This window comes from Centrocercus urophasianus, unplaced genomic scaffold (genome assembly GCF_019232065.1).
Source record: "Centrocercus urophasianus isolate 14NV4802_14NV808 unplaced genomic scaffold, USGS_Curo_1.0 seq_27, whole genome shotgun sequence".
NCBI classification, from domain to species: domain Eukaryota; kingdom Metazoa; phylum Chordata; class Aves; order Galliformes; family Phasianidae; genus Centrocercus; species Centrocercus urophasianus.
In genome coordinates, this window is record NW_024884833.1 from 7,078,173 (window position 1) to 7,102,747 (window position 24,575).

At 39.2% G+C, this 24,575-nt stretch overlaps 2 protein-coding genes across 4 annotated transcripts in view; both read right to left on the reverse strand.

Annotated features, from left to right (window-relative positions):
* Positions 1 to 24,575, reverse strand: part of APBA1 (amyloid beta precursor protein binding family A member 1) — an 82,685-nt gene that overhangs the window by 16,279 nt on the left and 41,831 nt on the right. For all 3 annotated transcript variants that reach the window (XM_042826775.1, XM_042826773.1, XM_042826774.1), the window contains exons 2-4: positions 15,274 to 16,478; positions 3,710 to 3,811; positions 647 to 686 (exon numbers count right to left, since the gene is read on the reverse strand). In XM_042826775.1, coding sequence (XP_042682709.1) covers positions 647 to 686; positions 3,710 to 3,811; positions 15,274 to 16,425 — 1,294 coding nt within the window. In that variant the 5' untranslated portion in view covers positions 16,426 to 16,478. The remainder of the gene's footprint in view (positions 1 to 646; positions 687 to 3,709; positions 3,812 to 15,273; positions 16,479 to 24,575) is intronic.
* Positions 16,434 to 24,575, reverse strand: part of PTAR1 (protein prenyltransferase alpha subunit repeat containing 1) — a 99,512-nt gene continuing 91,370 nt past the window's right edge. The window contains exon 6 of the mRNA XM_042826781.1: positions 16,434 to 16,478. Within this exon, the coding sequence (XP_042682715.1) occupies positions 16,473 to 16,478 (6 nt within the window). The 3' untranslated portion in view covers positions 16,434 to 16,472. The remainder of the gene's footprint in view (positions 16,479 to 24,575) is intronic.

Below are 24,575 nucleotides of genomic sequence, written 5' to 3' on the forward strand. Positions count from 1 at the left end.
TTTGGCTTCTGTTGTGCACCCATAACAACATAACTGAATGTATTATTTTGTTTGTCTGCGTGGAGTGCAGATTCACACAAAAGGTAACATGAGTTCAGGTAGTAGGTAATTCGTTTTCTCACGTCTTTCTCAATAAACACATCCCTATTACAATCTGAACTCTAATACAGGAAGCATTGCGTAATTAGAGGACAAGTAGCTGTAAAGCAGTGCAGATCTCCTCTGGCAGGCCTACCAATTAGTCCCATTAATTCAATCTTGCTAATTAATCCAACTGAGATTGGAATGAGCATGACACTTGAAATTAGTGCTAGACAGAGCACTACAGTCATCTTGCTTAACCTCTTTTCTTTATTTATCATAAAAAATTTAGCAGTGTTTTATGAGATTCTGATAAAAGCCTAGTGGATCAGACAGGAATTTGGAATGAAACACTAAAAAACAGTATGTATGCATATTCCTGAAGTTCAGAAAGAGCCTAATAGGATTTAGCTCAGGCTACAGATTGAAAACAGTTTCATCTAAATCGGTGCACCCAACTCTAGTAGCTTTTCTATTCAGCAAATGAAAATAAAATGATATGCATTATAAATACTGGAATTTTTAAGAGATGCAAAAATATTTAGAAATCGTAGAACCACCTTACCTTCAACATAGGTTGGAAATGAAGCCAAGCTTTTTCTGGACTGTAATTAAGACAAAGAACAGAGCATGTGCATATACAGATTAAAAAGTTCTCCATGCCAAAAAGAAAAAAAAGATATTAAAGGAAGATTCTTGTATATTAAGATTTACTATTCTATCTGGTACTTTCAGACTTGAACCAGGTACGTAAGTTCAGTGTATTCCATTTACATGTTTAGCTATCAGGCAAAATGCTAAGCTCAGTTTTCAGTTACATGCTGGTATCTGTTAGCATATTAACTATCAAATGGCGCTCTGCTTTTACTAACCTAAAGGTACGCAGGAAAACACATCACACCTCAAAGATCAGAGTTTTCCCACCACAAATGAATGCCATGTAGAAACATACAAAATTACCTTATGCTTTTTTATGACCAAAACCATCAGCTCAGTTAGTTATTCATTAACCAAATTTTGTTATTCATCACGATTGTTTTTACATGTATCCCTCACGTCATACAGCCTATTAAAAACATCTCAAATTTTATATTCTGTGGTATAATTGAAGCCACTAGAACTTTGACACCAGCTCTATTTACACTGCATCAAGCATAGGAATATATTTGCTACCTTCAATTCTCTAAAAGGTGAATGGTTCAAAAAAACTTATTTTGTACATGTCAATACACAGTGCAAAGGAAGACTTTATTTCCAGCTGCAGCTTTCCGTATGAAACACACTGGCTAAAACTTCAAACACCTGAAAGCTACAAATTCAGTAAGACTCACCATGCTATTATACTCAATAACATACTCACATTGGAAAAGTTATCAAAGAAAATTTAGTATGCCACATACAGATGACAATAAATAATGGAAATAGATGCTGATATCACAAGCATCGCAAGTAAGAATTTTGGATAGCCCAAGGATTACAAAACTTTAATGAACATATAACTGATTTGTATCAGCAGTAACTCCTTCAATGACTGTCCAATTCAGTACTATTAAAAGAAGAGCCACATATAGTCAGAATACTGCACAGTATCTTAGACAGTTTCGAGCTGCAGTTATACATATTCATATTTATACCAGTATGAAAAATTAGTCTCCTTTATTGAAGGAAACTTACTAGGTTCTGTTTGATAGTGATAAATATAGGTAGACCAGGAAGGTCTCTGTTAATTGACAGACTAATCCCAAAAAGTTTTTTCCATTTTTGCAAATGGAAAATACATGCAAGTAATTTTTTTTTCAAGCACCGATACTGGTCTTGCTATAAAAACCACTCAAGAAAGAAAAACAAAACATACATGACAGCCAACAGTCTATGCAACCCTTAAGTACTTGTTCCTTCTAAAAATGACCAAGCTGTACTGCAAAACTAAGAAGGCTCCCCACCAGAGGTAGTACTAACATAAATAAAGATGTCAGTAAACCACCATCTCCTGCTGCCAAGGCATATCAGCTGCTGCGTAGATAGAGACATTCATTCACAGATGTGTGGCTCTTTCACCTCTCCAGATTAATGTTTTTTACTGCACCACCTACCTATACAGGCTCAAAAGTCATTTGCTGTTGCTACTCGCATGTAGCTAAGAAGGATATTTAACAGACGGATGCTGACCACACCAGAGGACAAATCCACTGCACACCACAGATAGTTTATGCAAAGAAATGTCTTTTCTGATAAACTTTTTTTTTTTTTTTTTTAAATTCAAACAGTGTGCCCAAAGTTTATAAATACAGATTTGGCAACTATTCAGCCATCTGGCTAGCGGATACAACTTCTTCTCAAGATAAAACCATTGAACTGTCATTACACATGCTCTTATGCTCTTTTCTTAGTGAAAACTCTCACCAAAAAGTCATATTTTTTCTTTTGCTCTTTATCCAGGTCAAAGGATATTCCACTAAGGCCACAGGAATACTAAGGAAACAGGCAAAACTGCTAATAAGATGAAATCTACACCTTTTAATTATCTAAAAATAATGAAATGCTGAGATCATCAATATTTCATTACTCTTGTTAGTATTTTTACTGCCTTTTGGCATAGCATTATACAAACTGTACCTTAGAAAAAGGTTTTTATTAAGATCTTAAAAGAATTCCCCAAAACTATGACTCTGTTTTATCATTCCTCTTGCATGAAGATACTAAAGCAGGCACTATTGCTCATTTGAGAGGAACAAATGGACTTATTCATCCTACTGTGGATTTTACCAGGTTTACCAGGATTAACTGTCACCATGCGTGAACACATACTAAAAACTGAAATGAGCAGCACCTTATCTTGTTTTCCACATTTTTCCCCTGAGTAAGTTTATCTAAAAATATTTAATAGTTAGAAAGTACATGAAGTAACAAAATTCATAAGCTGAAGAAAGCTAAATGCTTGAAGAAGCTAACAATACTGCAGCTAAAAATGTAATGACGCAATCCACTGATTAAAAAACAGGAAAATAAACCAAATTTTGAGTAGGTGGAACTAGCATGCTGTAAAAAGCTAATAGGTGAAATAATGCATAAGAAAGTATTTAGCTGAATTGTGCAAAGCTTTATTGAGGAGTCAAGAACTCCTAAATTCTGACTGTGAATCACTGGCAAATTATCATCAGATCACATTCAGTTCTTCCAACAGCTCTGTCTGGTAATATAGTAATGTTAATATACTAAGTAGAAAAAATTACTAAATTAATTTTATTTAAGGAGGATTATTCACCTCTCTGAGAAACATTACTTTCTTTGTTGGAAGACATTTTGAATGGGAAAAAAGAAAGAAGCTCCTTCATTTGTCTCTAATACAAAAGTGATTTCTTCTGTTCTTCTTCCAGCCTGGTAAGTAAATTTTGCAGCAGCCAAACAGACTCAGAAATGTCATGATAACCCTTCTTAAATATGTTAGAAATTCAGTTGGACAGCCAGGCAAGCACAAGGGGAAGAAGCTGTAAATCAGCTGTAAATCAGTAGTTTGTTGTAGTATTGACAGAAGAGAAGGGATTGCACAGGTCTAAGAGCGGAATGACAACAAAAAGGCATGAGCAGCATGAACAAGACTGTGGCTTTTAAAAAGGTTTCACTCTACCTCTTTATTAGTGGAGGGCTCTGCTGTACTGCAGACATCCTGGTGATGTTGCCTACTTGACGACTCAGCACCCCGAGGTGAAGAAGAATCTGGAGATGGAGACTAGACATGGCAAGAAAATAAAATTAAATAATGATCTGAGTGAACAATGTAGAAATTCTTCTTTCATAATTTCCTCTCACTTGGCAGAGGAAATAAGAAATGAGTGAAAAAAAGGAAAAATAAAAAACAAAACAGGACAAACATTTTTGAGATGTTGTAACCCTTGACTTTATCACAATGATAACATGTAACTCAGTACCTCACTGGACTTAGTCTGAACAGCTAAATCTTTTTAAAAAACCATTTATTTATCAGTAATGTATAAAATAAACAGGTGGAAGACTTGAAAATCTGTACACAACAGCAATAAAGACCGAGCCAAAAAGTGTGTCATAACATCATTTTTGTGAGGTAAAAGGAGGATTGCCTGTGGCACTGGGCCAACAGCTTACATTTACTGTCAGCATTCAGCAACACTGCAGTCACAGGGCTGCCAGTTGCGCAAGAACATTCCTGTTACATGCAGGTAAATGATTCTGTGAGCTTACTGAAAGCTGTGAGCAACACAGACCCATGTTCTAGAATTCTGACATTTAGGAAAGAAAATATGAAGTCATTAAGCAGAACTAAGCTGTGATGGTAGACAGGCGAGTTGATCACAACCAGAGAAGAGATTCTGCTAAAGGTAACTTACTCTTAAATGTTAAACTGTAAAGATGGAAGAGAAGACTGCAGTTTCCCCTAGCAGCACAAAGACTTTCAGGCATAATAAACCTGAAGTACTAAATTAATTTCATTTAAGCAGAAGCAGGCTGTAAAACTTGTCCATAAATGTCAGTTCCACTATCTTTAGAAATACCTTTTATTAACTGTACAAAAGAATACTAACATACTCAAGGACTTCTTAATGTGCTAAATGGCTATACAGTACCAGTATAATCAATGGTTCTTCAATCTGGAGGATTTACAAACTCTGTAAATACTGCACAGTTCATTCTATGATCTAAATAACATACATGCCTCCTACATCAAATTTCCTAACTTCCTTTACTTCTTTAACCCATAGCCTTTAACCCATAACCCGTGTCTCATACCATTTCCTAGTCATTCAGCATCATCATATTAGAACATCACAGTATAAAAACAAATGGAACAGCATACAAAGCAGTATCATCAAATTTCCAGTTCTATGTGATCTGTCAGTGAGTATTTTGGTAACTGCGGGAAAGGCTATTCTAACCAGAAGCTGTTCCTGATGAATGCTGACAAAGAACGCCATAGTGAGGTACCACAGAAGGGCAAACTGGAATGCAAATGTGACACAACACTGAGCTGGAATTAATGATGGTGACCAAAACATATGAGAGTACAAAGCGTCAAGCCAGCACGCATTTTAAAGGCCAATTTTCAAAAGGTATTTGCAAAACAAGTCTATGCACATGATAAAACATAAATCCTCTAAAGCAACTTTAGCATTTGTTTATACAAGCTGAGTTTTTAACTCAGCAGAGCCAGATTTCTACAACCTTCTTTGATACAGGGAGTTTGGCTGATTCAACAGTTCATCAAATGAACTGTTGAATCAGTGGCAATGATGGCAAAATAGTCTAATACCATTCTTTCATTTTCTTTACAAGAAGAAAAAAAGAATCCTCTTCCCTAACCAAAATTATCAATAATAATAATATACTGCCTACGAATAACAAATAAACTCCCTACAAAGTTTGCTACACAAGAAGAAACAAGTACTGCCCATGAAAACTTTTCTACCAGCGTTTGAAGAAGAAACATTCAGTTTTCCTTCACATCACAGTGTTTGTTCAGAGCCACCACTTACAACCCACAAAGAAAGAATGCAGTCACAGTCTGGAAGTAGCTTTTGTGCCAATAATGAAATAAACTGACAAATCACAGCGGACAGACAACTTGCACAGCTGTTGTACAAACTGAATTCTAAAATAAATGCTTACCGACTGCTTCATTATCTGATAAGAAAACAAGTTCTAGAAACCTAACAAAAATGCTTTCAGAACAAACAAAATAAATGCATGTGAAGCATGCTGCTATTACATAGAGAGATCCAGCAGAGGAATGAAAGTGTTTTCTAAAGTGCAGTAATAAAAAAGTACAAGTTGCCCACTTGAATATCTACTTACGCTTTTCTTACGATACTCAACCTGGTACATCCAAAAATTCTCCATCTCAATTTCAGTGTTGTTTGATTCTAACTAACACACAACTCACTCCACTTGAGAAGCCTTCCCTGCGATTGCTCAAAGAAATTCTGTAACAGAACTTGTAACTGGAGAGGATGAAGCATTGTGTTGCATGGAACTTATCCAGGTCAATCCAGCTGGCTGCTGAATAACTTGTGAAGAAAAACATAACCAGCACTGAAACTTCTTCAAACACAACCACCTGCTTTCATTTTATAAAAGCAATGCTGTTTTACCTATTTATGGCAGCAGAGTCTCTGAAAACAGTATAACTTTGGGCCACAAATAAAACTGGAACAGAAAGGATGAAATGCTACTTCAGCACAGCAAGATGAAGTTAAACAAAAGACCATTACTTAAAATGTCTGCATACAGGCTTCTTGGCCAAAGATTACCTCTTCCTGTACCTAATTCCCAGGAGATAATTGGGTAAAGCAAGGGCTTTAAATTTAATTGACCTTAGTGATAAAGAGTTCCCTGAATGGTACCACACATACTAAGCAAAGGTCAAAGAACTACAAAATTTTCAGATCCAGCATGCAAGTGTAGTCAGATCTGTGCCCCGTTGTTTTAATTGTCTATCCATTGTAATCTGTCAAACTATTTCTTGCTACAAATTTAAAACTGACTTTCAGACCATGACTGCATTCCTTATATACTATAGATAGTGTTATTAAGCATTGTACATTCAGTATAGTTATGAGCTAGTGTTGAAGTTGTTCTTTCCTTCAGGAGGAGAAAGAGTAAAGAATATGCACCTAAATTCCACAGCTAAAGTTTTTAATAAGCAATCCATCACAGCTGTCCTTTTTCAGGACTTGATTCAAAGTATACCTCATAGAAGACAACAGACCATTCATTTAACAGATGCTGGATTAGGACCTTGAGTTTGTCAGAAACTCTCTTACTGTCTACAGAACCTCCAGTTAAGCAGGATGTTATGTATATTCACTACTCTTCTCTAGAAAGACATAAAACAAGTTCTGTCTGATCACGTGAGCAATAACATGATAGTATTTAGAATCACAGAATCACCAAGGTTGGAAAAGACCTCCAAGATCATCCAGTCCAACCATCCACCAGTCACCAATATTTTCCCACTCATATCCCTCAGTACAACATCTAAATGCTTCTTGAACTCCTCCCAAGATGGTGACTCCACCACCTCCCTGGGCAGCCCCATTCCAGCACCAGACCACTGTCAAGGAGAGGTATTATTTCCTAACATTATTTCCAACCTGAATCTCCCCTAATACAAGTTGAGGCCATTCCCTCTCGTCTTATCACTAGTCACATGGAAGAAGAGGCCGATCCCAGCTCACCACATCCTCCCTTCAGGTAGTTATAGAGAGCAATAACGTCACTCCTGAGCATCCTCTTATCCAGACTATACAATCCCAGTTCCCTCAGCTGCTCCCCATAAGATCTGTGCTCTAGATCCTTCACAGCTTCACTGTCCTCTGGACATGCTCCATGGCCTCTATGTCTTTCCTGTAGTGAGGGGCCCAAAACTGAATGCAGTACTCGAGGTGTGGCCTCACAAGACTTATGTAAGTTTGATTTCTGATTCTTAAAAATGGAACTAGAAATCAGATTGCTGGATCTTAGGAGCACCAACGTTTTCTCACATCAGGAAACATTTTCATCACTTCAGGAAAGGTCTGGCAGGAAAAACAGCACTTAAGTAGAGCTCTGTGAATTCAAGTTAGTGACCTGTGTCTGTTATATTAATGTATAAAAATGACAGTATAAAGGAAAAAAACTTGATTTTACTTCTTTGCTGCTAGCTCAGTTCATAAAAAAAAGAACAAATTGTAATTTTCATGTGCCAAATATGAAAACATTTTCTTGGATAGTTAAGTACAACACTAAAGTACCACAAGACAGTGTGCTTTGTAAGTAGAACTTTCCAATGCAAAAAGACATAAATCACTCAACACAAGTAATCTACCTTCCACTCCTACCTATGGCTACCTCAACTAGCTATCAGAAGGCAATATTTCTTGGCCAAAACTGCCTATTTTGTTGTTGTAGAGCATCTACTGTGACTTGAACAGTTAAAATTCTGTTCACTAAAAACTAGATTGACACCATCAACATATATTCATAGCTTTTAAATGATCTCAAGTACCCATTAAGAATAGAGCTAAGGAGCTAAATTTCTTTACAATATAACTAATCATTATTACTAGTCTGCTTTGTATAAATTTGCATTAAATGTAGTGTTAAGATGAAGGCTTTGGAAAAAAAAAGAAAAAACTATTGTACATCTACACACATACTGTGGAGCAATGTACAGAATTCATTTTTTACCTGCGACACAAGAAAGAAACTCCAATTTGTTCTCCAGTTAAAAATGTGACACAACCACATCTGTCTGCATAACAGCACACTCATGCATCAGTTTCATAAGTGGTTCAGGACATCCTCTTAATACTGCTAATTTGCGCAGATGATAACAGAGGTTAACTTGAGGGAAGATAACAAACTGACTGATCTATTCAAATGAGAACAAAACATTTAGTGGCTATAGCACCTCTCCATACAGAAATCCCAGGCACCCCAGGTGACTCCTGCTGCACATTCAGCAACTCAGAGGTACCACTCTTTGCTTCAGTGAGCAGACCACTGCCTTCAGCAGGGACTTTGCCTGTGCAGTGCAACTTCTGCTGCAAAAAATGACCAAACAGAACACAAGTAAGATACTTGCTTATAGTCAACAAATCACTATTCCTGCAGATTCAGATATGGCCATGAATAGCCTGTAAACACAGCTAAGACAGGTTATGTTTTGTATGTAGTTTAAAGTGATCTGCAACAGTGAGACATGCATGTGCCAAAGAGGTTGCGTATGATCAGAAATGAGCTTTATATAAGATCTGAGAACTTAAGCAGTTCAAGGCATCTTGGTTTGAGGTGATCTCACTGGTTTAGCTGAAGATGTCTGCTGATGATAAAGCTTCCTGCCACTCAGAGCCAGAAGACAGTGACTGACAAACCTCCTGAGGGATACGAATGTCTGCGAGTGCTGAAAGTCTGAATAAACTAGCTTTTAAAACACTGTCCATTACCGTCTGCACAAGACAAACACATAATTCTACAGCAAAATTCACTGAGGTTAAAAAAACTGAGATTTTTTTATCTGAGTTATGATTGCTTATCTACACCAATGTCTTTCAGAAAAGCTCCCAATTTGTTACTGTTTTAATTACTAAATCTTGGATACAAAATACAAATATACCTAAGGATAAGAAGAACATTAGATTTGATGCAGAAAATTAATTCAGATGAGCTTACAATACATGTAACTCAGACTGCTAGGGAAAGAGGCCCTTTGCCTGTTCCAAAGAACCTCTCAGCCACAGAAATCAGGAGTAGTAAACATGCAGTACCACAGCCACACTCTATGGGCTGGTAAATTCTCTCTAAATAAAACCTTACTCTGTGGGCTGGTAACTTCTCTCTAAATAAAACCTTAAGTCTGTTCAAGCTCTGACTGTCCATCAGACAGCACACATATGAAGAGGGCAGGGTCCATTCAACAGCGTGTGCAACAGAAGGAAGGCTGACAGCACAACAGGACTCCTAGAGCTGGTGCAATGCTGACTGCTTCTCCCTCTCAAGCATGGACTTCCACAGCTGTACTTTCACTTGAATTCATAGTTTGAATACAGTTCCATGACTCATTTTAAAAAAAAAAAAAAAAAAAAAAAAAAAAGCGTGCTCTAGAAAGCACTTACCATCATGAACATTAATTGATAAACGTCTCACAGAATCATAGAACACTCTGAGTTAGGAGAGACCTACAAAGATCATCAAATCCAACTCCTGGCTCTGCAAAGGACTACTCAAAATTCAAACTCTATGTCTGAGAGTGGAGAAAGTTAGAAGGCAGCCTAGCACGGACTTACAGGACAACAATAGTGCAGTGTCTGATGCACGGACTCATGTGAATGATTCAAACTGTTTATTACAAGTTTCATACCACTTATATACCTTGTTTTTTTTTCTAGCTTTCTCATCCAGCCCTACAACTTTCCCATCCACCTTTACATGTCAATAGAGCATTCTACAAAACACTCTTCAACCATTCATGCAGGCACTTATCCAATCAGAACCGTAAGACATTCTTTTTTCTTCTAGAGGTGCCCTTGGTACTCATGCTGTTTGCCTCGCTCCACAGCTGCTGCTCTGAACAGTTTTTCTTGTATTCCAACATAATAGCAAAAAAGGGCACAAGCAAATGACAGAGCAAAGAATAGTATTCTACAATTGAGAAATGCCAACTGAGGATGACATGAAAACTTAGTCATAAATCTTAAAGACCTGGATGCAAGATGTAGTGATTCAATACAGGAACATTAAGGCATCTTAATTTTCTCATAGACAACCCTCAGCTGGTACTCACTGCTCACAAAAGCACACATCACAGGACCACAGATGTACATCTTAAAGAATGAGGATGCTAAATGAATGGTGTATTTCTTGCATTTTCAAACACATGACAGTGTACTTTCTGACATTATAGAAAATACATATTTTTTACGTGACTACTACTGCATTTTCTTTTCAGCAGTACCCTCAGCTACTAAGAAACTCTGACTGGCTTTCTTCTGTGTGACTGATGAATCACCATAAAACTTTCTGCTCTGGGGATTAAAATAAATATATTTTTTTTCTTAAGCTGAACTTTCTATAGATTTTTAAGACTGTGATCTTGACAGAAAGATGACCCATAGTTTTTGTGCTCAACAAAGAGTTTTAAAAGGCTCACTCAGAGAAAGAAAGCAGTATCTTAATAATACAAACTCATATTTATTTCACTTCTATTCTTTCACTCCCAGTTCATCTATTAGTCAAACCTGCTTAATTATTTAAAACAGACTTCTTTATTCCCTTGTTAATAAAACATCAGTCATCTTCTGGAAAAAGTGAGGCAACTTAATCTCCATAAAGACACTCAATTTCTGGACTCATCACAATTGAGATATACGGCTGAGAACTCAAGGATTGAAATAAAATACCCATAACCAAAAAGAACAGAGACACAGACAATACAGCACATTCTGTTTTATGTGAAAGGCTTACTTTAAGCTGTGAGTCTCCACCTCACAAATCCAAGCCATCTACGTATTCAGTTTGAATTTGCACTAGGTTTTACTCTAATGAAATCACCATCTCAAGTGTCTGCAGAGAAACAGAGACTGTGGCCACCATTGAGGGATCTTTACAAAACTGAAGTCTCAGAACACAGCAATAAAACATTCCTTGCAGGTCAACGAAACAGTTTTAAGATCTATAATTTAATAAATAACAGACCTCAGTAAACCACTGTTTTCTCCTGATAGTGGAGGAAATAAAGTAGGTAATCTGACTCTATTCTTTGGTCATGAGAAGACAGAAATATTCCTTAAATCCCAGCCAAAAGAAGATCTACTTGAGTGTTTGGGCCTTTTGGTGAATTTCTCATCAGGCCCCTATCTTTTCACAACATAAAAAGCCACTATTATCACAGCTGACATTTTAAATTATTTTCAGACCTTTTGTACAATTTATACCAGAATACTCCACCTTATTCTGAGGTATCTCCTACGAAGAACTATTATTTCTTTGTCTACTCTGCATCCACGCACTGCAAACACTTTCTTCTACACTGATCTTTAAGCACTGTAATTCCTATGCTTGGCTAGTTGTACCAACAACAATTTTCTAATGGAGAATCTGAAAAGAGTAATAAGCCTGAGCTACCTAAATGAAGTACAGGCATTCCCTTCCATGGAGATAACTGTAGGAATTGAGAACAGTATCCCTTTAGGGGATATGTAGGCAGACCATAAGCTTCACACTGGCCTCCAGCTATAAGTACTGTTTAGTAGCTATGAACAGAGTATCTCCAGTTTCACACTGACTTAACCTAACTGCAGCTTCACAGCTCTTTTCCATGGGTCAGTTTTCTGATGTCACATTTCTCACAGCTGAGCAGCTTTAACTGTTACTGCACTACCTAAGAGAAAGCATCACTAAAGAAGGTGCACAAGATCACCACAGCAAAAAGTCTCTATTGTTTAATAGATAGTTGCAGATAGTTGGTTACCCTATTTATTTATTCACACAAGTCTGCTGTCTACCTTTGACATCACCATACTACCCATTTATTGCAGTAGAACTTCTCATGGCTGTTGAGCAGTTTTCATTCTTTGTATACATACAATACATGTGGGGAGAAATAGAAAGGAGTGTCTGAAATTCCTGGCAGATTAAATATTAAGTAAATGTGGAAACATGGCTTCTTAAGAACAAACAGACTTTTACTCAAGTGATCTGTATTCTTCAGATGTTTACTGCATAAATCTTTCCTAAGTACCAAAATATATCCAGCTGCAGGCTAGCCGAAAACTTCTTGGTTTCTAGCTTCTCAAAATAGTCTCTGGGCAGTACAAAATCATCTTCGTCCACACATTCTTCTACGAAATTATCATCTAAATGCTCAGAACTAAGGAGTGACTTTGTTGTGAAAAAAAGGAAAAGAGTTTGTCATATTTAATGACTCTCAACTGGAAACCATTCTCCTGACTCTCCAGCTGAATCGCTCTCTCGAAGAGCTCCTTGCTAAGCAAAAAGTGACCATTACTTAGCTCTAAAATGGAGTCTACCAGTTTCAGTATCACATGATTAACTGTACAGAATGATTACAAGTATTTCCAAGCAAGTATTACCTCTAAAAGCAAAACAGTTTTGTTAAAAAAAAAAAAAGCAACGTGAGGACAATTTTCAAAGCAGACCTTCCAAAATAATGAAGGCAATAAAATAATTTGCATCATCTGATGGTCCATGGTACTTCTAGGCAAAGAAAAGCATGTCTGCACTGCCTCTGTCATTCCTTCTTATATCAAAACCAAATATTAGTAGTCAGATTGAGTTACATCTCTGGCATAGACTTGATTACACTGAAAAGCTTGTGTTTGAGGATCCTGTTTCTCTTCCTTCCAAATGGAGAAGGAAAATCTACATCCAGATAAACAGGCTTTGGCTACATTTTCACTCTGATCACTCACAGTCACTTAGTCAGCATTAACACAATTTTGTTCAATTTACTGCTATGAAATCATAGAAATGCTCTGTTTAAGAAAACAAGCTGTTCAGAACAGTATGAGCTGAAATATGATGTGAAGAGTCTACTAAAGCATACACCATACAATCTTAAATTAGAAACAAAATCCCCATCCACTCCCAAGTCCTGTACTATATTCTTCTTCTGCAATACAGACTTCCCCCAATCTGCTACAGATCTTCTAAACCATTATTCGACTTACTTTCTCTTTCCAAGAGCACAGACTGCCTGTACAGTCTGTACAGACTACAACCACCATTTAACTTTGCACAGAGTTATACTTATCACTACACATCACTGTTTTAACTGTAGTTGGAACTTAAAATCTCAGTCAGGTTCCTACCTGTCAGACAACGAAAACTACTGAATTGGTGCAAAACTGAAACACCAAAGTACTTCAATATAGATACCAATATTGAGGGAGACTGATAGAAATCTGTTTCAACTACTGTATGAATACACCTACCAGAATACCTGGAAAATCAAATTCTGCAAAGTGTACTGATACTTAAGAGATCAGCGAGCACACCCTCAGAAAGGATTCACCATGGATACACAACTTAGTCTTGCTGAGAATATCACTCATTCTGGCTGTTACGATCAGTCAGGAACCAATAGAATGTTCTCTGACCTTCGCAGAAAAAGACAGCACTGGAAGATACAGTCCAAGGATCAAAATGTACAGCAAAAGAGTAATGTAATCCATATTCAAACAACAGCAGAGAATTAATGAAAGCTTTTGGAAATTTTTTATATTAAAGATACTCGTTCTCTTTTACAGAACAATCTGAGAATGTTCCTTTAGCCTTCAAAAGACCGCTAATCAATTCTGTAACTTACTTAATGTAAAAAAAATATTAGTAGGAATAGTTTTTGCAGTGTTATTTATTTTGGTTTCATTAAAAATTTCAAGGAAAATGTGAAGAAACAAAAACAAACTCAAACACACTTATCACTATATGTTTCTAACATATAATAAAATCTGAAAGCTACTTCAATCCCATGTTCCAAAAATATCTTCTCATTTGTAGAAAACTAGCATTCATAGTTTGGAAAACAGATTAAAAAAAAAAAAAAGAAAGAAAAACAGAAGAATGCAGTATATCTATACAACATGTGATCTTTTTTCACCAATTGAATTCTCTTTTCTGAGCCTGAGGTGTTCTGGACAATTCTGACACAATCCTAGAATTTTAGAGTAATTTAGCTGAGAAGGCCAAAAAAAAAAAAAAAAAAAAAAAAAAAACCCAAAAAATTTTTTCCAAAAAAACAAAACACAGAAAGATGATTCAACAGCAATGAAGAGGATGGAGCAGATGTTTGCAGTGCAGCGCAATTATTCTTGAACTAATAGCATGGGACTGCTTCAGAAATTGTTTTTGCCTGGTAGGTTTAGTATCCCAGCTATTTTCACAGGCATAAATTTAACACAGTTAACAGATGTTTATGAGTTTATTTTACTAGAAATACAGAAAACACATGAAATTTCAGGTAAATATTATTATATAAGCCACAGGAACCACAGACTGTGAATTAATTCTGATTCAAGTTAAACGTCATGCCAGAAGTAAAGAATTTGAGAAATGTTCATACTGTATATCTCAATGGTCTTTGATACTTACACTGATGGAGATCAAATACATTTTACAGTGTTAATATACTGAAGATCAAAGCACAGTTCTAGAGAATGCAGGAGGCCAAAGCCAGTGAAGCTTTTCTGGAATCTGGATATGTGACATCATCACATATAAAATTTATATATTTTGATGGAACTGTTAATATTGCTATTGAGACTTAGAAACCTAGAATTAACAGAAAAATGAAAGGCTAAATTATATAAGACAGCGTTCAGAGCTACTGTAAATATCCCATGGTGATGAAAAATTGAAAAGCATTTGCTTCAGGAGCAAAAAAAGTGAAGAACTTTGTGTGTCAAATCCCTTACTAGCTTAACTGGGGTCAGAAGTATTTCAACAAGAAAATTTTGGCCCACTTACAACACACATATATACATGTTTACCTTTTATAATCCCTCTAGAGTACATATCTTAAATAAGTAAAGCACTGCATAATTTGCTGAAGAACATGTCCCAGAACATGAACAAAGTCCACCCTCTCTCACTGCAATGTATGCTACTACTAAAGAAACACATGAAGAAATACGTAATTGAGAATTGAAAGCTTTGTGTACTCACATCTCCATCTAGTGGCCTCTGGTCGTCAGAATCCCTAGTCGGGCTGATGTCCTGCCGCATCACCCAGATAGGCTCTTTCGGTTCATCGGGAGTATAAGGAGAACGGATGGTTCTTGTCTTCACTTCCTCAATAGCCTCTTTAATATCCTTAATGGCTAGTGAAATTGCATCTCTCTTTTCCTTGCTGTACCTCTGCACAGTTTCTCCCGAGCTGGATGTAACTCGAGAACCAGGTGGGAGCTGGCCATTGCTTTCATGCCCCCCACCAGGAAGAGCATGAGCATGCTCCAAACTCTGCTCGGCTTCTGGCATGTCTTCAGCTGCCTTGTCCAAGCTTTGGGAGCTCATGCTCTGCTTCACCTCTGCCACAATCTGATCAATGTCCTCCTCTTGTTCATAACTATCCATCCTTGGGTAGGGTGCAAACTCTGCCTCCTTTTCTGGGCTGTCAGACTCTCCATCAGACCGCTCATCATAATGGTGAAGGCGGGCACCAAGGGCCTCCTTGCGGTAATTGTCAGCCTCCTCCCTTTCCCGCTCATACAGCTGGATCCCCTCCCTAGCATCAAGGTCTGGTGTATCCCCTATCTCCTCATACACATGCTCCTGCAGTCCATAGTCAGCGTAAGGCTCAGCATACTGCTCATCCTCCCCTCGGTGGAATAGTCGATGTGTGTAGACATAACCCGAGTAGGCTGCGTTCATGGCTTCCTCATGCTCGATGGAATGGAAGTGTAAGTGATTGGGCAGTGTTCGGTTATGAATGGCCTCACCATGCTCAGCCTCAGCATTCTCTGTGTATTCCTCAGACTCAGGCCTATACTGCACTGCATATGCACTCTCATCTTCATTCTCCTGAACTCTCTCTGTGTCGTAACTATCCTCCACTGTGGCTATCACATCCCCTTCTGCAGTATCTGTATGATTGTGGAAGCCACTCTCAGTGCTGGCTGACCGAGCTAACATCCCTTCCTCCTCCTGCCCAGGCAGGCCCCCTTGGCTGCTGTTTGTATGCCTTGGATAGTGAGTTGCATACCGCTGCTCCTCTTCCACCTGTGAGTGCTCCAAGTCAGCTTCTACTGACTCATTCACTGCTCCACTTGCTGGCTCTTCACTTACCTCCCCATCAGGCGGTCCAACCAAATGATTCATGGCAAGTTCTGGTGGGTAGGTCACTTACTCTATTGACATTTTGTCAATCACAGCTGGAAAGAAAAGAAAAAAAGCAACAAACTATGAAGTTACTCTAAGAAAAAGTGGAGACAATGAACAGAAGCAATAAATGGCACCCTTCCATTCCCAGCAGATAAACTTCTGATTCCATCAGCTCTGAAGTCAGAGGACAGCCAGTACTACAGTACAACCTGCTGTAGAAATACTCTCCAAAAGCACGAACAAACCATGATTCTCTTGGGTAGTGCACTTCCCACTTTTACCAACAAATTCTCTGCAGAAGAATCATTTCCAAGCAGCTCCTTGGAGCACCTTCTATGGACTGCTGTAGCATTTAAATGACATTGAAAGGCATGCATTAGAAAAACCAATAATTGCCAGGGGCTCTAACATTGTAGAGGTATGACAGAAATATTCCACCACTTTATCTGGAGCTTACTATCTCTGCATAAAGGAAGAATGTAATAATGTAAAATGGTAAATTTAGTCCTACCACTGCAGTCTGCAATTGGTAAGATACATGACACCTATGCAGACCACATTTCTCTAATGGGGTATCTCCAGCTGAGCTGACCACCCTAACTTCTGAGATCAGCAGAGATAAAAAGGGAGACTCAGCGTGCATCTGAAGAAACCCGTTTCTTCTCCTAGGGAAGCATATGACAGCTACATTCAACATAGATATCTTCATGGAATCTATCTAAAATTATCTAAGATGGATGATGACTCCTGCACCAAATATCTTTCCTGTAACATGAAGCAGCATTACTAATTCTCATAACCTGACCACAGTGAGACTAGCAAGGCATGTTAGCCTTGCTGACTGATTAAAAGCCTCAAAAGATGATACAAACACTAGAGATGTCTGCCAACAATAAAGCCCACAGAAACAGGAAAAACCCATAAGAATACAGTTTAAAGTATGAGAGTTTCTTAGAGCAAGCAGGCTTATCTACCTCAGAAGGTTTCATTTGCACATAATAGCTTCAGCTATTCTGAACCTTACCCTACATTTTAAAATGTAGTGTCATGAAAAGGACATCTCCAGAATTCTAAGTTAAACTGTATGTCTGTGGGTAAAATACAGCTTCAGCCTGTGTTTTATTGTTGGAATACTTTAAACTTCAAAGATCTATAAAACCATGTACCAAATACTAATTAAAAAATTAAAATTAATGTAAAATAGAAGTTGAAGTCAATCCCCCGAGTACAGGCAGAGAGGTTTCGATGGCAAATAGCTGAATAAACAAGCTCCATGAATGAGCATTGGAAATACTGACAAGAAAACAATACCAATTTCAGCTGCCCTCTGTCAGAGAATTTGACAGGCAGGAAAAGCTAGATGGGAACCACTTGCATTGCAGCTGCAGGGAAATCTAATGGGATCAGCTTTCAGATGAGCAAATACTCCTCCTTGTCTTGTCTTAGCCACACCTACTGCTTTAGTCTAAAACTTAAGAATTCTTACATAAATAAGGAAGTAAGGGAGCAAAATAGAACACTGCCCTTGTTCCAGACTAATCTCATTTTCAGAAACAGTCTGTGCGTAATTCTTGCAAACCTGGCACACTGTGTTTCAGCTCTAAAATTTGACTTTTTATCTCCTTCACAAGGGAGGAAGAAGTATAGCATATCTTAATATCAAAATTGAATTTTCAAAGTAATAGTTAATGTATCACATGAATTGAACAGGTAAAGATTTTCTATACAAATTAATATTGTTACAAAATAACTACGAGGAAACTCAGTTTGCTTTCTCCATCTAACGAAGATACCCAAGTAAGAAACTTTCAGTGACAAGATAAGGCCTTTTGCTTCTAAGGTTTGCTGGAAAGAATGGACAGATGTGTGTCAAAACTACCAAAGCAAGCATTCCTCTGCCCCCAGCACAGAATAAGAAACTGCTATTTAAGGAAATAAGAACAAAAGCTCTCCAGCACTTTCAATTCCAAGCCCATAAAAACAGTGAAGATGCTGATGTGTAACAGCCCCTTGAAAAGTTCATCCCAAAAAAGATTTCCTATCCCTTAATTTGGACAGAATAGAGGATAACTTACTAATTTTTATTTAAGTATGTTGCAAACTCATGTTTAAGTATCCTTCACAGAGAAAAGGCAGTATTGCAGAAAGAAATGAAGCTACGCAAAAACACAGGAGAACGACCAACTTTCTGAAATCTTTAACACATATATCCCAGCACACCTTCAACTGAATGTAGACAGTAAGTTAGAAGAGAAGGAAAAATTCCAGATGACAAAATGTGCTTTAGGACAACCAAATTTCCAATAGTACCTGAAAATACATGATTCAATTTTATGAATCTTAATAGGAGAATGCAACACACTAGCTTACTATGGAGAGATAGCATTGTGGACAGATACAGATGTATGAAACAAATTAGAGGGATTACAGACGATACAAAAAATTCTAATGACCACCCAAAAGCCTCAACATTTTCTTTACCCAAAATGGATGCTTCCACAGTAAAATTCTTTCACTTACTAAAGAATGATCTCAGACTAATTTCATATACTGAAATTTCCAGGTTATGTCTTTTGAGGGAATGAGAAAACTGTTTCACTTTTAAGCTTTCTCCCAAGGAAGGTCCTATTCTGGTTGTACTTACTCGGTTAATTAAGTTTTACGTTTTAACTTTGGGGGAAAAAAATTGAATATTTCAAAAAGCACTGAAATTGATTCACTAACCTGGGGATCTGAACAGAAGTCCCAATAATCTTCAGTGAGAACCAAGCATCTAAGTATATCCATTCAACTACCTAACAACCAGTCTTTAAATCACCTATTTAAATAATAAGATAGATGTTTAACTAGATCTGTTTTCCTATGTAGAAGTTGAAGACTACTAAAATATTATTTTTCTGATTTTTCCTGATTTTTCTCACTAGGCCTTCCAAGAGCACTTCATCTCCTACAAGCAAACAGAAATCAATACCCTAAACAAAATGCCATAGACAGAAGAGAATATAAGCAAAAAAGGTCATCTGACCCGGGAAATAAAGACAAAGCACTCATCTGAAATGTATCATACTCTCCCATTAATTGCCCGGAACAGCAGCTGTGCTTCAGTAATCACACATATACAGGAAAGTGCTTTCTGAGCACTCAGCTCTGCACTCAAGACTTGATGGATGAATCTGTCTCCAGAACAGAGAAATCAGAGGTTGATTACTAGTGCAACCAGCTTCTTCCTGAAGGTTAAACTACCTCATTGCCCACAAAAAAGAAAAATTAAACATCTCCACATATTTTTCATGCAACAGTATTAAACTGCTTGAGAATTTTCTCTTGCTACTTTACATTAAAGAATATTTAAAATACCAGCAAAGGCTATGCTATCATCTGGAAACAAGACTACCACATTAATGTTCAGGAAAAAATTTCCAATAAGGTAAAAATACGAGATTCCAATTTGATTATTTGTTTCAATCATTCATCTGTATAATCACTTGCCTTCTTATGCATGTTTACTTCATAAGAGTATCTTAGGGTGCCCCCAAAGCAGCCCCTTCTCCCAGCTGAAACAGTCCCACCATGCAGCCTCCCCTCATAGGGCACAGTCTACAGCACCACAGCCCCAAGGCTTGCCCTCCCCTCACAGAATCACAGAATCACCCGGGTTGGAAGGGACCTCAAGGATCATGTAGTTCCAACCCCCCTGCCTAGCAGGGCCACCAAACATACACATTCAGATCAGGTTGCCCAGGACCCCGTCCAACCTGGCCTTAAACACATCCAAGGACGGGGCATCCACAACCTCCCTGGGCAGCCCGTTCCAGCACCTCACCACTCTCTCTGTAAAGAACTTCCCCCTAACATCCAACCTAAATCTTCCCTCCTTCAACTTGGATCCATTTCCCCTAGTCCTGCTGTTGTCAGCCCTTTTGAAGAGTTTACTCCCCTCGTGGGTGTAGGTTCCCTTCAGGTATTGATAGGCTGCAATGAGGTCACCCCGCAGCCTTCTCTTCTCCAGGCTGAACAAGCCCAACTCCCTCAGCTTGTCCTCATAGGGTAGGTGCTCCAGCCCCCTGATCATCTTAGTCGCCCTCCTCTGGACCCTTTCCAAAATCTCAATGTCTTTCTTGTACTGAGGGCTCCACACCTGGACACAGTACTCCAGATGCGGCCTCACAAGAGCCGAGTAGAGAGGGACAATCACCTCCCTGTCCCTGCTGACCACCCCTCTCCTGATGGAGCCCAGGATCCTATTTGCCTTTCGAGCTGCCAGAGCGCACTGCTGGCTCATGTTCAGTCTCTCGTCCATCAGGACCCCCAGGTCCTTCTCTGCCGAGCTGCTCTCAAGGACCACTCCTCCCAGCCTGTACGGGTGCCTGGGGTTCTTCCGGCCCAAATGCAAAACCTTGCACTTTGCAGTGTTGAACCTCATTAGGTTCATCCGAGCCCAGCCCTCCAGCCTGTCGAGGTCCCTCTGAATGGCATCCCTTCCTTCCACCGTATCAACCGCATCACTCAGCTTGGTGTCGTCAGCAAACTTGCTGAGGGTGCACTCAATTCCCTCATCGATGTCATTAATAAAGATGTTAAAGAGCACCGGTCCCAAGACAGACCCTTGGGGGACACCACTTGTTACCGGCCTCCACCTGGACATAGAGCCATTGACCACCACCCTCTGTCTGCGGCCTTTCAACCAATTGCTTATCCATCGGGTCGTCCACCCATCAAATCCACTTCCCTCCAATTTGGAGATGAGGATGTGGTAGGGGACCATGTCAAAGGCCTTGCTCAGGTCCAGGTAAATGACATCGGTCGCCTTCCCTTCGTCCACCAATGCCGTCACTCCATCATAGAAGGCCACAAGATTAGTTAGGCATGACCTTCCTTTGGTGAAGCCATGCTGGCTGTCTCGGATCACATGCTCATTCTTTATGTGATCGAGCATGTTGTCCAGGAGGATCTGTTCCATGATCTTCCCAGGCACGGAGGTGAGACTCACTGGCCTGTAGTTCCCCGGGTCCTCCCTGCTCCCCTTCTTGTATATGGGAGTGACGTGACCCTTCCTCCAGTCATCCGGGACCTCACCTGACAGCCACGACTTCTCAAATATGATGGAGAGCGGCTCGGCAACCACCTCAGCCAGCTCCTTCAGGACCCTGGGATGCACGCCATCTGGCCCCATAGACTTGTATTCATTCAGTCTAAGGAGGCACTCTCGGACTTGCTCTGCCCTTACAGTGGGGAGGGATTTACCTCCTCGGTCCCCACACAGAGGTTTGGGGATGCAGGGTTCAGGGACATGAAAAAGACTAGAATCCTGGCCACCAGTGAAGACCGAGGTGAAGAACTCATTCAGCACCTCAGCTTTCTCTTCATCTGTTGAAGCCAGTTCTCCTTTTAAATTTACCAAAGTAGGTACACCCGTTTTGGCCTGTCTCTTCTGGCCAATGTACCTGTAGAAGGTTTTCTTATTGTTTTTCACGTCCCTTGCCAAGTTCAGTTCTGCCTGCGCCTTGGCTTCCCTGATCCCACGTCTGCAAGTCCGGACGGCATTCCTGTACTCTTCCCAGGTGACACAGCCTTGTTTCCAGAGCTTGTACACCCCTTTCTTCGCCCTCAGTTCTCTCAGCAGGTCCTTGCTGAGCCATGCCGGTTTCCTACCTCGCCTGCCCACTTTCTTATTCAGAGGAATGGAGACCTCTTGTGCTTCCAGGAGGGCATCTTTGAAGAGCCGCCAGCTCTCCTCAACATCCTTGTCTTTGAGGGCAGCGCGCCAGGGGATCTTGGCCAGCAATCCATTGAGTAGTTTGAAGTCTGCTTTTCTAAAGTTCAGTGTCCTGATCCTGCTCTTTGCCAGGCCCACATCGCTTGAGATCACAAACTCAACCAGGGCGTGGTCGCTGGAGCCCAGGCAGCCTCCAACCTTGACGCCTTTGATGATCTCCTCGGCGTTGGTGAGCAGCAGGTCTAGCAACGCTTCACCTCTGGTCGGTTCATGGCTCCCCTCATGCTCATTCTGTGTGTCTCATGCTGTGAGCACAGCCCCTGCCCTCCCCGTCTGAGGGGCCACATCCCATTCCCACCGCCCCTCACTTCTGCCCAGATGCAGTGCTGCCCCAGCTCAGCTCCACACCACGAACACCTGGGGCCACCCCTGAGTTGCATCCCAGCCCCACCTGGCCCAGTCTGCATCACTGAAACAGATTATTTACACATACATTTTTTAATCAATTTTCTCATATATATAAGTCATAACTGTTTCCTCTTATTTCACACAATGTTTTTAAGAGAAAAATTAGTATGTGTGGTGACCTTGTAAGCAAAAAGAGCTTTGTCTGTCCTAGAAGTCAGCTGTTCCCTGAACATGTTTACCCACAACCCCAAGTCACATTAGAAGCAGAGAGACCTCAGGCTGAATTTGCAAAGTCATCACACTGAGTGTAAGCTGTCACAGCGCACTCTCCACAGAATTTCATAAAGTACTCCAGCAATGCACCAATATTTCACTTGTACAGGTCTTTACAAAAGACAACAAGTAATATTTATTTAAATACAGCATGATTCTCAGTCCCTCAGGAGCTATGCTACTTGGTAGCACACACACATTTCTCTCCAGGCAGCAGAGGAAGCCTTGGAAAGAAAAAATACACAACGAGAGTAATATTCAGTTAGTCACAGTGCCATAGCAAAAAAATGTTTTCAGTGCAGGATTCATATTCAAATTATGTTACTGAACCTATTTTATATCTAAAATTGCTTCAATACGTTAAACTGTACCAAGGACTGCATCAATTGTACATGATTTCCAAACTCCTTCCCCGCAAAAACACATCAGGGATTAGGGGAGGATTATTCTTGCTCAAGACAAGGCACTGAAAAATACCCATCTCCAAATACAAGCTATATCACTGAAATAAACAAAATGAAAACCGCAGCTGTAGTTACCTATATGCAGAAACACTTACAGTACACACGTACGTAAATATGTGCTTGTTGCCCATATGTCTTAGTCTTAATCAATAAATAAACAGGTAATATGTTACTCTTACTCTATTAAGACTGGAAAGGCTGCATTCAGTACTTGACACATTTACTAATTAAAATAAGCTACATAAATTTCTGGACTAAGATTTCTTACTGCAGAGATTTTTTTTCACAACTAGCCTAAAAGAATATGCAGATTCCTAGAAGAAAGGCAATATTCTTGCTATAAAATAGTTGTACACTGGCCCATGCTGAGTAACCATGGCACCTAAAAAATCCATTGCCTAAATGAGAACTGGAGCCAGCCAGGCTCTGTGGCACAAGATTCAGGGACTTACCATTCAGGTCTCCCCACAACTGAAAGCATGAGAGACTGAACTTTGGATGTAACAGAGGAAGAAGAAACCATAAATTTATGACCAAAGGAACACTCAACTACTTGAACAGAACCATGAACAGATTTAGGTCTCTGGTAGAAATATAAGTAAATAGTAAAAATTATTTGGGACAGATAATTACATCTATTACATAAATATTAGTGTATGTATATATATATGCTAATATATATACTAATATATATAAATAACGCAATAAACATTCTTAACTCCAGGGATTCGTGTGGAACAAAGAACCAAGCTGCAGTATGCACCTAACTGACTGAAAGGTCAGTCACACACTGGATTTCATTTCTCCACTATTTCTAAATCTAGTTTTACAGATTTTTACAAAGAGTGTAAAACTTTGTGGTGCAAGGGATGAATATGCGTCAGCACAGACCCAAATGGTATAATCTCCTTGAATACACGGAATTAATTTAGGCTGATTTAGAATCAATTTCCACATCATTAACAACAGTCCTTACACATCTCTTTTAATTTGAATTGACATCGAAGCCAAAGAAACCTGTACCCAGCAGTTCGGAAATGTCATAATTCCCTGCTAAACTTGTTACAGAGTACTGCAACCACACCATGTTCCTGCAATCCTCATTTTATTCAAAACTTTAAATTTGTGCAAGGAACACTATTCAGTAACTGTTCAAAACAAAAAGACAAGAGGTCTCAAGCACTGGTGAAGCTTTAGGGCACTGGAGAGAATGTTCTGCTCATAAAAGAGATTCTTCCCATCACCTTTTGCTACTGAACTTCTGTTTGTACAAGAAACAGAGACAA